We start from the raw sequence: 14,950 nt of genomic DNA on the forward strand, positions 1-14,950 counted from the left end.
CTCCTGACGCCAACCCAACAGCCCCTCCTCCACGCTGTTCATGCTGCCTGGAAGGCTGCCTGTCATTCCTGAGTGTGAGCCCCTGGGTCCCTCGGGCCCTCTCCTTCCAGCGTTCAGGAATAGTGTATGGCTCACCTGGTCCTCCGGCATTACAGAAAGCTTCCTCAACAGGTCTTGGTATCTGCTCTCTGTTCCTCAGCTCTGGCAGGCACAGGGGGCACTGGAGTGAACGTCCTACTGACCTGGAGCTGCAGCCCTACCCTGGAGAGCAGGGTGTTCTGGGCTTGGGCACTAGGGGGGGTGAATGCTTTAGTTTACCTTTGGTAGTAGTGAGGGTCGGCTATCCTCAGTGGTCCCCAACGGCTCCTCCCCTGACCCCACCCCCAACCTCTCCTCCACCAATCTCCACCTCCTCGGCTTCCCTTAAGGCCCTCCCTAGCCTTCGCTCCTCAGTCGCTCCCTGTCAGCTCCGGCAAGCTCCGATCGGACTCAGGCAAAGTCCTGGGCCGTGACTGATCAAAGGTTGGAGCACTGTCTCTGGAATGAAAGGGGTGGAACTTCCCTGAAAGCGAAAGTATGGGGTCCAAGTAGAGAGTGGGCCTGGGCGGTTCTGTGGCTGGGAAGTCCCAGCTGTTGGTCAACCAATTAATTGGGCTGTGCTGGCAGCCTCTCTACTGGACCTGGTCTCAGGATCCTGCTTGGCTCGCTTCCCTACGACCTCTGCTACCTGGGTACAGTTGTCTGCGCTGATATCAGGTATGACCCTGCCAGGTGGGGGAAGAGGATAGGAGGGTGTTTGGGGGCAGTGGGTGGGGACCCAAGAGGCTGGGACTAGTCTGGCTCTGTTAGATGCTTTTGTGGTCAAGGGTCTGGGCTCTAAGCCCAGGCTGGCTGAGATAGAGTACGAGCTCAGCCCCAGGAGATAGGCACACATCGGAATATATAGACGGCCATACACACTTGCAGAAAGCAGAGACATCCAGGAGGCATACAGAAACAGACATAGATGCAGAAGACGCCAAAGACATGCACTCACGGGCAAGTGTGCGCGCACGCGTGCACACACACATACACACACACACACACATACACACACGCACACGCGCGCAGAGGCAATCACATATTACATGACAATCACACACATGGAGAGGCACTAGGACCAGCATGAAGATCTGCAAAGCTGAAACACGCCCAAGTGGAGATGTACCAATGGTTCACAATCATGGCAGGGCCACACCATTTTCCTTGGGTACCTGACATTTATGGGCCCTTCACGGGTCTGAACCCCGCTCCTTTGCTGTTCCCTGGGGGCTCCTGGCCAAATGGCAGAGACATCTCGGATCATATAACTACTCTCTAGGGTTGGAGTTAGACCCAGGAAAGGGTGTGCTGTGTGCTAGGGCTCGGCCGGTCAGGGAAGGCTTCTCAGAAGAAGAGCTCCCGAGGAAGCTCGGGGCAGCTGGAAGAGCAGGGGCAACTCACGCAAAGACTTGAGGTGGGAGGATGAGCACGGGGCGGCAGAGGGGCGAGAGAGTAAAGCAAGACAAACTAAGGAAGAGCCTTGCGTGCCACGTTAAGAAACCTGTACTTCCGTGAGCGATGGCTACCGGGGGGGGGGGGTGGTGGGTTATGTTTTGGCAACTGTCAAGGGAGACTGTGTCTCTTTTAAAAATAGGCCTGACCGGCACATACAACAGCTACCGACTGTGTTTGCGAAACCAACATATGAAATTTCCCAAACTCTCGTTATGCCCATAATAACCAAGCATGAACTGTTCGGCAGATTAAAACGTCCATCTGAACTGCTTCTCTCTGACATCTGCAGCTCTTGCTGAGGCAAGCTTTTCCTTGCCTTGTTGACTTAACTAGATCTCGGAGGCGAACACTGAGGAAGATTGAAACCATATTTTCTTGCCCCCGTTCCATATTTTCAGGAAAGAACTCAGCTTGCAGGGAAAGTTTCAAGGCACAAGCGAACACCGTAGTGGGCTTTGAAGGACAGAGGATAGCCCGGTCCTGGAGTAGGTGGGGAGGAAGAATGTGGTTTGTCCCAGAGAGAAACAGAGAGTGGGAGTTGGTGCAAGAGGAAAGATCTAGAAGAAGGCAGAAACAAGGCCAGAGATAGGGAGGCCTGAGATGGAAGGGCCATGCTAACTTCCCTGTACCTGACCTTGCAATTGGTACTGACCAGGAAAGAGTTGAGTCCAGATTGTCACGGATCTGCAGGATCTTGGCGCTTAATACCAAGTCAGTCAGGGAGTGACAGTAGTGGAAATAGGAGATAGGGACCGGCTTTGTGGCCACAGAGGGAAGGCATGGAGTGGGGTCCACAGCACCAGAATGACACCTGACCAGGCCATCCTTGGGTGGGGCACCCACCCACACTGGAGAGTCCATACTTCTGAACTGTACTCTCGGTGAAAGAGAGAGGAGACGGACAGACTCTCAAGCCTGGAGGAGGCTCTGTCACAGTAGAAACAGCCCGGAGGAACCACTGAGCAGAGATGACACAGAGCGGAGGAGTCCTTGGACGAAGGGAATTCACTGGGTCCTAAAAGCCAGGCCCAACTTGGAGATTAAAGAGAGAGAGGATCAGGAGGGGACACAGCTCGAGAGGGGACCAAAGACTGCACAATCAGCAGGATGGAGGGGGTCCCCTGAGCTAAAGTAGCATGCATACTCGGGAACGAAGCAAAGAATTGTCAGTCTAGAAAGAGAGGAATTTGAAAACCAAGCTATAGGGCTTGGGGTGACTTGAGGGCAATGGGGAGTCACAGAAGTCCCGGGAGGTCAAGAATGGTTGGAACAGCTGCTGAGAGCTGCAGAACCCCAAGTGGTACGGCTGCAGCCAGAGGGGCTTTGGTAACCATGACGGCTGCCCTTTAGTACAGGCCTGGTTTGGTAGGAAGGCGGGTGAGCACCGTGTGCGCAAAGACTCCTGTGTAGCCTGCCATGGCATTTCATGTGTCCAGCTACCCCTCCTTATCCAGATTCTGGCCCCAGGCTCCCCTGCAAGGATTTCCTACTCTGACTGTCTTGCAGTCCTCAAAGGGAAAAGAACTCTTTTGGGGTAGCATCTGATCCTCTAGTCAGGAGCACCCACCGACCACCCATTGTCCATAGCTTCTGAAGAGACATGTGAGCCAGGCTGAGTGGCTTGAGGCTGGATCCTGCCCCTTTCTGAGCAGATAACACTCCTCAGGGTTCCTTGTGGGGATCAGATCTGCGTCAGCACTGGGCTGGACACGTAGTCCGTGCTTAGTAAAATCAAGATGAACTCTTACCAACCAAGGCAGGGCCTGTCTTATACGTTCCCAACACCCCTGTGGTCAGAGAGTGCAGAGGATGCAACAGGGGCAGCTGCCCTCTCCCACCCTGGACACAGAAGGTCACCACAGAAGGAGGAGGCCAGCCAGAGAGTGCCATTTAAGTAAGATCAGACTGTGTGGGGCATGGTCCCTGAACCTGGGTGCCAGGCAGCGTGATGACCTGTGGTCAGGGTGGGGCTGATAAGCCCTAACCAATCATCTGAGCTTCCCTCCCTCTCCTGGGCTTCCTTGAAGCAGCTGGTGGCCTCTGAAACTCCAGAAATGCAGGCCTCAGCTGACTCCATCAGATACCTTGCTGGAGGGCTAGACCCTAGGGGACGGCCTCTGTCCAGCATGCCTTAAGTCCCAGGAAGGGCAGTTTCTGACTCACCCAGGGGTCTGGTCTACTTGGATTTGTCCTGGTATGGTAGGAAACTCTGAAGAGGGCTGGGAACTATGCCTCTATTGGGTCAAATCTTTTTTCCTCCTCTTCCTCTTCCTCCTCTTCCTCTTCTTCCTCTTCCTTCTCTTCTTTTTTTTTTTTAAAAGATTAATTTGCTTTATGTTATGTGTGTGTCTCTGTGTGTATGCGCCCGTGTGTGTTGGGGGGCTTGGATGTATGTCTGTGTACCGTGTGTGTGTGTGTGTGTGTGTGTGTGTGTGTGTGTGTGTGTTGCTTGGATACATATCTATGTACCATGTGTGTGTGCACGAGTGTATGTCTGTGTGTGGCTTGGATGTATGTCTGTGTACCGTGTGTGCGCACACATGTATGTGTGTGTGCTGCTTGGATGTATGTCTGTGTACCATTTGCGTGCCTCGGAGATCAGAAGAGCATATTGGTTGCTATGGAACTAGAGTTACAGATGGCTATGAGCCACTGTGTGGGCGCTGGAAATTGAGCACGGGTCCTCTGTAAGAACAGGTAGTGCTCCTAACCACTGGGCCATCCAGCCCCATCCAGCCCTTCTTTTGGCTCGGTTTCTGGAAGGGCATACAGGGAGCTTGCTGGCCCAGCACCATCCCCCACTCATGTCTGGCTTGCACAACATGGTGGGCAGGAGATTCCAGTGGCCAGGAAGTCTGTCTCTTCTCTTCCACCCATAGCTAAACATACGGTCAGAAGAGCAAACAGCCAGGCTCTGCTAGCTAAACGGAATGTGGTGTGGTGGTGCCTGTCAGGGGTCTGAACAGTGGGTATCTCCCATGCTCTTGAGACCCTCAAGGTTGGGGTTTGGCAAGGGGTAGGAAATACAGTGGGATCCTCAGCTCCAGGTTAAATATAGACCCAAAGCTCCTCCCACGGCCTTCCCTTCAGGCTGTGTGGTGAAGATAAGTAACTGGGTGCCTGAGGCTAGGGCCCTAGGGCACCATTGTACCCTCCTCCAGATCGGTCAGGAAGGGAATGCTTCTTAAGAGACTTCCTGTTTGAGCAGAAGGGATCCTGCCTTTTGTGCTGAAGGGGTGAGCCCACGTCTCTGGAGGGGTTGAAGAGGGTCTGTGGGAGGAAAGGACGGGAGAGGTTTAGGCCTTAGAATCTAAAATCCTAGAAGTTTGGGTTGTGGGTACTGGGTCCTGCCCTTGTGGGTTGTGGGTTGGGCTGGTTCCCAGAGTAAGCAAGCTCAGCACTCCTTCAAATTCAAATGAGAATTACTAGGGCTCAGTGAAGGCGGACACCTGGGAGAGAGCCTTCTGGGAAGGCACTCTGCTAGCAAAAGTTGTCTGCATCCTAACACGGATTGCACTGGGCACTGGGCACACAGAAGGTTCTGGCTAGCCCCGGGGCTGGCATACATTTCTTTTCCCATAGAAAAGACAAATCCTTCCTGCACCATGTTCCGGGGTCCCACCGAACCCCAGAGAGTTTAGCTAGGGTTGTGTGTCTGCTTCCTGGGCTGGGCTGGGCACCCTCTAGGCTTCTTGAGCTGCTTTCTCACTGCCAGCTCTCTTGCTGCCAGGATGCTATCGCCACGGACAGGGGACCCTGGACCAGAGCTTAAAAGCCCCAGAGAGCCTAGGAAGTCACAGACCCTACCTGTAAGCACCTGGAAGTCCAACAGTATGAAGGAGCAAAGCACGCATCCCGGGGACGGCATGAAACCCAGCCTGGGCTCACTGAAGAGGACCCTTTTCCGGACCAGCCTGCGAGCTTCAACCCATAAGCCCAAGGAGGACGAGGGCCTGCTCAGGCGGAGCTCCCGTTTTCTGTTCAGGTCCTTGAGACGGGCCCTAGATGAAGGCCTAACTGCTGGGCATCCCCAAGGCACTGCTGTACCAGAGAAGCCCTCCAGGGTCACAGATGGTGTCAGCAAGCAGGCAGCCACTGGGGTGGAGGCTGAGGATCTGGACCGCCAGGCAGGTAAGGCCGCACGTAACACTGTAAGAGAAAACGGAGGGCAGAGGGGGCAGGAGCTGAGCTGGGTATCTTGACGGACTCTCCTTGAGGCCTAACTCACCCAGATCCTGCCTTCTGCACAGATTCTTTTAGTTTTTAGCAAGGGAAGCCCTTTATCCTCAACACAGCCACTGGACAAATGGGAAACATCAGGTTCAGCTAAGTGACTTGCTAACCAGTAGAGAGGTGGGATTTGAACCCAGAACCTCACGGCTGTAGAACTACAAACCATGCACCACCTTTCATAGCCTGGCTCCTTGAACGAACTCATCCTAGGCATTGGGCACTGAGCCCCTCTGCTCACAGGGTCACAGAGGTTCATGGAAGCCATGTTTACTTGGGGGAGCAGCTAAGGGATTGTTCGGGGAGAACAAATGGAACTTGGACTCCAAAGAAGGGACCCAGCCGAAGCAGAGAACTTGAACACGGGGTGGGAAGAGAACAAATGGTACAGCAGAGAGGCTGGCTCTGGACTTAAAGGCAGGGCACACCCTGCCCGAGCTCTGACCCTATTAGACCTGTAATTACAGTCACATATGAGGTCACTAGGACCAGCTCAGCAGAGATGGTAGAGAGGATTGGGGGTTGGGGGGTGCAAGGTGGAAGGTACTGGTTACAATATGGCCAGCCACGCAGTCAGGAAGAACCCAAATTGCTGTTTTCAGCCAGGTTCGGGGCCTCAGCACTGTTCCTTCTAACGTGACTATTAGCAGGGACTTCTGTCAGGTAGAGCAATTCAGTTGTGCACAGGACATCTGGGTAGTGGCCAGCCCAAAGCTCCGTGCAACCTAGATGTCTGGATTGGTACCAGGACTCTGGGTTGATCCCTCACGTTGCTCCCTTTCTAAATTGGGATTGCAGAAAGTAAATCCGTGGCTGACCTCATCACTGAGCGGCAGCTAGTGAAGGCCTTTGAGCAGTTGCGGTATCTGGAGACGCAGCTAGTAGCGGACAAAACCTCACGCACCTTTACACAGGACCCCACCGCCTATGCGCGGCGCGCTATGGACCTTTGTCTACATTACGACGGAATGGCTGCGGAGATAGGAGCCATTGTACGCGAGGCGCTGAATTCCGAGGGCGTGGATCGAGACGCTCTGGCGGAACTGGCCCAAGTGGTGCACTTGGAAGAGGAGGCCCATCAGACCGCCCAAGCCGAGGGTGATTTCTTGAGTACACCCCGCCACTGGCGTCAGCACTGGGAGGACGCGGTGAGGCTCAGCGCTCAGGAGCGCGTGCAGCAGGCAGGCGCCAAAGTCATCCCGGGGGCTGCAGAGGGCGCATCCGACCTGGCCCAGCTTCTGGCTGAGCTCGGCGGCGTGGTTCGCCGCGACCTGCAGAAAGTGCGATCAGAGATGCAGCCCGCTTACGAAGCCACCGACTTCCCAGTGTGGGAGACCTACTTGCGTGCCTTCCACAGCGCAGTGGCCCAGCGCCTGCAGGAGCTGGCGCGAGACGCCCGCGGCTGTGAGCAGCTCTACGTGCTGTTAGACTGGGCCGCTAATGTTTATGGCAGGTGAGGCCTGAGCTAGGGTATTTTAGGCACTCGACTTAAAATACCGGGTTTTAAAAATAGCAGATACCACTAACCACCAAGAGACCCAGGAAACCCGCTGCCAGAACATAGGGCACCTTCCTTCCCCGTCGTTGGCAAAGGCGATGGGGCACGAGGAAGAAGACTTAGCTATCCTTTGTGCTAGGCTGTGTGCTCCCATCCCAGGGTTTCCTAAGAGACTACCCACCTACAGGTTCACAAAGCTAGAAAGTCTCTCTTGTGCGCTTCCCGTCTGTGCCCAGGAGCCCCATAGAGCAAGGCTAATCCATCAAGGAAAAGGGCGGCTTTCTCGGCAAAGCGGGCCACTCGGCTTGCGTTCCCTCTGGGTGGGCATTTACATGCAGAGTGCAGCCTGGAGGGGGTCTTCTAGTCTTGGCACCTGCTGTGTAACAAGAGTGTTTTAAGTCCCCAGATGAATGGGCCCCAGCAAGAATACATAAGGGAGAAGGCTGCCAGAGTCCTGGCGTCTTTAACATCTCAAGCTATTATCAGCCCCTGTCTGGGACTCCATAACTTGGGTTGAATGGTGACGGTGCTGGAGGATGTCGCTTACATCTCAGTCCTTGAACGTATCCTAATTGTGAGGGCAGAGGACATGTTTAGGCCTCTGGCAGAGGCCCATCTGAACAGCTCCTTAAGCGGTCTGAGCAGGACCAGCTGGATGCTTGAGTGTCAAGAAGTCCACCCCTTCCAGAGGTTTCTGGGAAAGGGAGTGATGGCATAGCCCTCTGGAGGGTAGGGAAATGGGAAGTGTCAACAGAAGCTGAGTTCAAGACTCTAATGATGGCTGTAGACTTTGAGCCAGGTTAGGGAGAGGAGGCGACCGGTGGAACATTGGAGCCCTGCCTGGGTCCTAACAACTCCCTCACTCCATCTTACTTTTCAGCCCTGACTTCCTGGGCGCCCCAGACTTGGCGCTGCCCACCGAACCGCTGCCCCCACTCCTAGAGCCTGCCCTGTGGGCTCGACTGGAAAGTGACTACACTAGCTTCCTAGAGGTGAGGCTGGGGAGGCTCCGGGCTCCAGAGGCTGGGTGCTCCAAGAGACTTGATGTGGAGGATTGGGGTTGTGCTGCCAGTACCGTGACACTAGTCCCTGCAGGCGCGAAATGGAGTTCCGAAGACAGGGGGCGCCCTTACCTTCCTCCTGGAAAGCTTCTCACCACAGGCCACTCCTAACCCAACAGACCAAGATCACCAGCTGTTTTGACAGCATCTTGCAGCTGGAGCAGAGTCGCTGGGAAGCCGGCGAGGACCTGGAAGTGCTGCAGGGCCTCTACCACGCGCCCTTGTCCATCGATGTGCACATGGTGCGTGCGGGAGGGGGCTGAAGGAAGGGCTTGTGTTCGGGACTCGGGCCCCTGATGGAGATCCCTCAGAGCTAAGTTTTACTTAGAGAGGAACCTGTGGGGTGACCTGGACTCCTGGGGCACATGGCCAGACTAAGTCACAGAACCTCGCGGGGAGGGAGGTGATTCTCACGTTGGGCCACTGAAAACCTGCAGTGAGGGGTGGGCTGGGTTCAGGACTCAACTGCTCTCAGCATGCGGCATCCCTGACAGCTGGTAGCTGAGCACGTGAAGGCGGCTGGCGCAATCTCCGCGGAGCTAGAGGCCACCACCCTGCAGATCTGTGCGCGTGCGCTCTGCCTCTTTGTGCCCAGGTGCGAGTAGCATTCTCTTCCCGGGACGGGTGCCCAGGAATGGGTGGGGTCCCTGGTGTGAGGCCCTCATCACTGGTGACGGCCTAACGGGGGTGCCGACCTGAACTTAGAGGAATAATTGTTTCCGACCCCCAGGTTCGAAAAGGCTTTTCTGGCGTCGAAGGCAGTGAGCGAATGGTACCTGGGTGCTTACATTAACGCCTGCGTAGAGCTGAGGTAGGTCGCCCTAGCTCCAGGACATTGCCAGCCACTGCCAGCAGGAGGCGCGCGAGCCCAGGAAAAGAGATCAGAAGCAGCGGTGGCTGGGGACCGGAATAGGGAAAGAAACTTAGTGGCTTCTTGTGGGTTCCCCAAGGTTTTCCGGGATTGTCCCCTGTTCACCTTGGCCTTAACAGGCTCAGCGGCCGCCTGGCTCCTTGTTTATTCCCTCCATCCCATTCCTTTTTCCTAAGTTTACCTTCTCCTCCGAAAACCCCCCTTCCTGAGTCCCATCCTGAACCACCTTAAGCACCTCTAACCTCAGAAGACAAGGTCCCCTCTACTTGGCAGAGACTGCAACCAGCACTCCAGACCACACCAAGTGCCCTCTTCCCCACAGATATGCTAGTCTGGGGAATACAGCCATTTGGGCCACCTTGTGGGTTGGGATCCAGAGTTGTCCATTGTTGGCTGTATGCCCTGGGACATCACCTTGGTGCCTCTTTCCTCTTCTAACAAAGCCAGAGCCTGCTTCTTCAGGCCATGGGGGGGACTGAGTCCATATATGAGCTCTCTCTCTCTCTCTCTCTCTCTCTCTCTCTCTCTCTCTCTCTAAAGATTTATTTATTATGTATACAGCATTCTGCCTGCACGTACACCTATATACCAGAAGAGGGCGCCAGATCTCATTATAGATGAGCTATGAGCCACCACGTGGTTGCTGGGCTCGAACTCAGGACCTCTGGAAGAGCAGCCAATGCTCTTAACTTCTGAGCCATCTCTCCAGCCCCATATGAACTTTTAGTGAGCACTGTGATACACCAGGCACTATGTGCCTGCTCCATCCACTCAAGGTGACTTCCCAAGGCCAGGGTACCCAGGTACAGGTAGGCAAGCAGATGCTGTGCATCCAGTAACCCATGCAGTGAGGAGTTGACCCAGGCCTGCCTGTGCCCAAAGGAAGATCACAAGGACGCTCAGTTCCCCATCGTGATCTTGCCTAACCGGGCCAGGCTAGTCTTCAGCTCTGGAGGGCCTTAGCTCCAGGAAGCAGCCTCCCCCTCTTGATAGGCAGCACTCTCTATTGGGTATAGCCTGGTCCTCAGTTTTCTCAGCAGTGAAGTGGGACATTGTCATCCTCGGAGACAGGGATGAAGCTCGTTGGAGCGTTTGTGTCAGGCATGGCTATGCCACGATGTCCCATCACCAAGAGGCATGGAGGGCTGTCTCGAAGCTGCCAGGTGGGACCTATGTCATGGTGCTGAGGTGCCACCAGGCTGCTAAGTCTCGGGGCTTTAATGTTGTCCTTTTATTCAGTTCTGCTCCCTTGGGCGCTACTTGGCACAACCCCAGGGACAGTGCAGTCTAAATCAGTGATTCTCAACCTGTGGGTCGAGCTCCTTTTCACGAGGGTCATGTATCAAATATTCTGCACGTCAGATGTTTGCATCATGCCTCATTACGGCTATGAAGAAGCAACTAGAATCATTTTATGGCTGGGCCACCACACTCTGAGGAGCTGTATTAAAGGGTCGCAGCGTTAGGAAGGTAGAGAGCCATGAATGAGGGAGCAGAGGCAGGGCAATGCCGTGGCCGGGCTGTAGGGCTGTGTGGGTCTTGCTTCTCTGCCTATTTGCCCAGCTCATTCCTTGTCTCGGCTCCTCCCCAGAACCAGTCTTCTAGCCAGGTTCCCGGGAACCATAAAGGAACTGGAGAGACCCCTGGTGGCTGCCACCAATAACTTCCAGAAGCATTTGCTCCAGATTGCACAGCAAGACCTGCAGGTGAACTGGCTGAGTTCTGGGCCTGGCCGATACCCGTCTACGCCCTAAGGTTCCAGGCCCAGGTCACGGCATTCTTTTGCCTTACGTGGGTTCGTGAGTTCTCAGCTGAACAAGGGCAGTTGGGAAGCACCCACCGTCCCACTGTAACTCCTTCTGCTCGGTGATCAACACCCAAGCTCTGGGATGGTGGGCCAAGAAATAGGGCCTTAGAGCCCCTTGACCAGACACTCAAGGTGCACCCAGCACACGCCCTCAGCAGGGCCTGACGAGACTCTCAGACCCAAACCGTGCCCATTGGAGGAGACACTATGGAAAGCCCAGTGATAAAAAGCCTGGCAGTGAGGGGGTGAGGGGTGGTGACCAGAGCTCACTCCTATCCCCTTCTGTCCCCAGCCACTATTCAAGGTGCTATATACCAGGAACTGGCTCACACAGGACACACTGCATCCACTCATGGACAAGGTGGTGGACTTTGCACATCACCTTGAGCATGTGACCCCACCACTGGCACAGGTACCAGGAAGCGGATGGCTGGCTCGGGTGTGCAGGGACCATGGCTTTGATCCTGACCCTACCCTCATTCTCCCAGGACACTCTGCAGGAGGTGCACCGTTTTGTGGTCCGCGAATACCTGGGGCAGGTGCTGAGGCCCCACGAGAGGTTCAGTGGCTTGGATCGAGTGAAGGGCTCCCACAAGATGAGCCTGGATGCCCAGGCCATTAGCAACACCTTCCGGGGCTTGGTAGGAGCTGCGTCTGAATGTCAAGCAGGGCAACCCCTATTCTTTTTTTTTTTTTTTTTTTAACATTTATTTATTTATTATGTATACATCATACAGCTTTCTGCCTGCATGTACACCTGCAGGCCAGAAGAGGGCACCAGACCTGATTATAGATGGTTGTGAGCCACCATGTGGTTGCTGGGAATTGAACTCAGGACCTCTGGAAGAGCAGACAGTGCTCTTAACCTCTGAGCCATCTCTCCAGCCCGGCAACCCCTATTCTATTGTTTTCACCCGGTAAAGAGCCCTTACAGCGGGTGCAGGAGCCGGTACTGAGAAGAGAGCTTCCACTAGTCCTTCAGACTCCACAGGGAAGATGGCAGTGGGGCTGGACTCTAGAGAGGGGGGTGGGTATCCCTTAACATTGTATACATTTGTGAATGCAGGCAAAGAAGGGGTGAAGGTTATGGTGGGCAAGGTCTGAGAGAGATCTTTCCCCTCTCAGGACGGGAGCACTTTGAGCCCAAATCCCTTATCTGGCCTTTCTGGTCTCCTACTGGTGACACCTTCCTGGTCAGGGCTCGGATTTCCTGTCTGTGCAGACAGGAAGACAACTCTCCAGCATCACTGCAGATGTCCACTCTGTGGAATCTCATGGGCGAGCTACCGGTGGGCAGACACATAGGAGTGTTGCAGGGCACTACAGGCAGGGACTCCTTGGGGAGGTGGGCCACACACATTCACACACACACACACACACACACACACACACACACACACACACACACACACTTCAGAGCCCTGTCTCCTTAGGGTTCTGAAGCCAAGTGGCTGGACCAAGCCATCCCGTCGGTGGCTGAGATCCTGGGCGAGACATACAAAGACGACATCCGGCGGCACCTGGAAACACTTATACGGAGCTACCCGGACATCAGGTTAGCAGACCCTCCTCCCCCACTAGCTTCTGACCGAGAGTCAGGGGTCAATGGAACCTGGCACTCGCACCTTCCAGCAAAGTCCTATTGACTGTGGGTGCAGGCGTGGGACGGAGGGGAGAGCGAGCTTGTCAGGGCGGAGAGAACTGTGGCTTAGCAGGGAAGCGAACCGCGACGGACCCGTGAGTGCGCATGCCCGCGAGGAAGGGGACGGGGGGGGGGGAGCGAAGGCAAACGGGCCACCCCCTCTCTCGTGTTCTCCACCATCTGTGGACGACATGGCCCCTTTCTCGGGCTCAAACCTTCTCGGGAAGCCCTCAAAGTCCTCGACAGCCGCGAACAGGCTCGGATCTCGGGTCGTGTGGGGCATTGAGTCATCGGAGCCCGTGGAAATCCCGGCTCTCCCCAGTGCTCTCGGAGATTCCAAGATGGAAAAGCCACCGAAAACCCCTGCTCTGGCCCCTTCCGTGGCTCCCTGCTGCTCGCAGCCTGTTCCTTCTAGTAGATTTGGATATGGGTGATGGCTCGTTAGCCCCCTTTAAGTTTGCAATTTCCCTACCGCTCCTGGGGATTCCCCAACTAGGGTTTGGCTCTCCCTCTCTGGTTCCGAGGGTGATCCTGGATGGTTGTGAGGAACCAGTGGGGAGGCAGTGACTCAGAGTGCCCCTTTGTACCTGCCCACCCTCCATGTCCCCTCCGCTCTCCCTGCACCCACACACCTCTGCCCTGTCTTGCGCACTGTGAGGATGTTCCCCAGCCGGCCACCTGGCCTGGCCACTACCTCCCTAGCAGCCTGCCAGTTTCTGGAGCCTTCCCTAGATCAGATTTCTTGCGTTGCCTCTGCGAGGAGTTTCTTCCCACTGTGCATATGCTGCCTCCCCTGTCTCATGCCTGTGTGTTCTAGGCCCACTTACTGTGCACCCCAGGCCCACACTCCCGCCTCCTTTTAGAGCCCCATCCTCTCCCAGCCCGGGATAGTACCCGCCTTTCAGCCTCTCTGACCCAGCTCCAGGAATGCTGGGTGAATCATACTTCCTCCCAAGCCTGGGTTCCTCCCCTCCCTGGGGCTGAGGCGAGGGCTGGAGGGTGCCAAGGGGCACGGCTGGCTCTGCAGTGAGGACCCTGTGTCTCTACAGGCGAGACCACATTCTGGCCATTCTGGCACTACGCAGACTCGGTCGCCGTCGGAACCAGAATCTCTTGCAGCACACCCAAGACCTGCTGAGGGCAGCCCACGAGAACAGGCCCTCCTCACACCACGTGCTCTTTGAGGAGATTGAAGTGCCCACCTCTGTGGATGTGCTCATCACCTGCATCTAGGGCTGAATGTCGAGCAGGAGCCTCCTAGGCAGAGGATCTGTCACCCTCCCTTTGACTGACCCCAAGTTGGGAGCCTAGTGAGTCATTCTGGCCCTTTTCCCAGCTCTGAAGCCTGGAGCCTTGGAATTTTTGGTCTTAGTTGCCTGGATGCTCAGCCAGGGGGAACCAAGAGATGAGGCATCCCAGGCATTTGTGGGGGAGTCTTTTGGGGTTGCGGCGCCTCCTTGCAGGACTTCAGGCCAGGGGAGGCTTCCCTTTCTGACTGCTCAGCACATCCACCCTATAGTTCGAAGCTGAGGATTCTAAAAATAAATGTGAATTAAAATAGCGCCTAAGGTTGGGCACGCTGAGCTGGTTGGGAGAGGTGATGCTGGATTGAATGAATGGCATGCCAGAGCCAGTCCTGAGCTGGAAAAGCCCCTGCCCGCAGAGCCTTCGCTCCTCCTTCAGAGATTGTGTTCCCAACACCCACATGGCAGCAAGCAACCACGTTAAACTCCAACTGCAGAGGCTCAAACGCCCTCTCTGGCCTCTGTGAGTGTGTGCTTGTGCTGTACACAAACATGCATGCTGGCAAGGCGCCTGTGCAGAAAGTAAAAGTAAATATATGTAAAAGGCAACAACGAATCAAAGCCAGAGACCCTCACCCTGGGTCCCTAGCCTCAGATACCAACCACATTGGTCTTTCCCAGAGGGGGTAGACAGAACTCAGCCTCTTGCCAGGCACCTGAGCCCTTGTGAGCAGCTTGTGCTATTCTAGTTTCGTGTAGCAAGGACTTAAAAACAATAAAAGTTGTCAGGTCACTGTGTGGTGGTGGTGGTGGTGTACGGATGGGAAAGTAACCATGCTGGTTTCAGCCTTGGATACATTTCCAGGAGACCATGCACCTGCACTCTAGAGAACTGGAAATTTGTCTCTAGCCTCCTGGGGAAGGCTGGAGACCTATTTGCATTGTCTCCAATTCCCAGGGAGGGTGTGAGCCAACCAGGATTAATGGAGTGCGGGGCTATGATGGTTTTCTCATTCTACTGTTTCCCAGCAGACTGCCATTGTAGCTTTGGGCTTGCCCCT

At 55.2% G+C, this 14,950-nt stretch overlaps 1 protein-coding gene across 1 annotated transcript; it reads left to right on the forward strand.

The window, feature by feature from the left end:
- Positions 1–451: 451 nt before the first annotated feature.
- On the forward strand, positions 452–14,682 carry Exoc3l4 (exocyst complex component 3 like 4). Its single transcript, XM_032908487.1, has 12 exons — positions 452–756; positions 5,267–5,667; positions 6,565–7,219; positions 8,145–8,256; positions 8,445–8,567; positions 8,820–8,920; positions 9,056–9,136; positions 10,788–10,902; positions 11,296–11,415; positions 11,492–11,644; positions 12,437–12,558; positions 13,695–14,682. Exons 2-12 carry the CDS (start codon positions 5,268–5,270, stop codon positions 13,876–13,878), a joined length of 2,166 nt encoding a protein of 721 aa, XP_032764378.1. The 5' UTR covers positions 452–756; position 5,267; the 3' UTR covers positions 13,879–14,682.
- The last annotated feature ends 268 nt before the right edge of the window (positions 14,683–14,950 follow it).

Source organism: Rattus rattus, chromosome 7 (assembly GCF_011064425.1).
Source record: "Rattus rattus isolate New Zealand chromosome 7, Rrattus_CSIRO_v1, whole genome shotgun sequence".
NCBI lineage: Eukaryota > Metazoa > Chordata > Mammalia > Rodentia > Muridae > Rattus > Rattus rattus.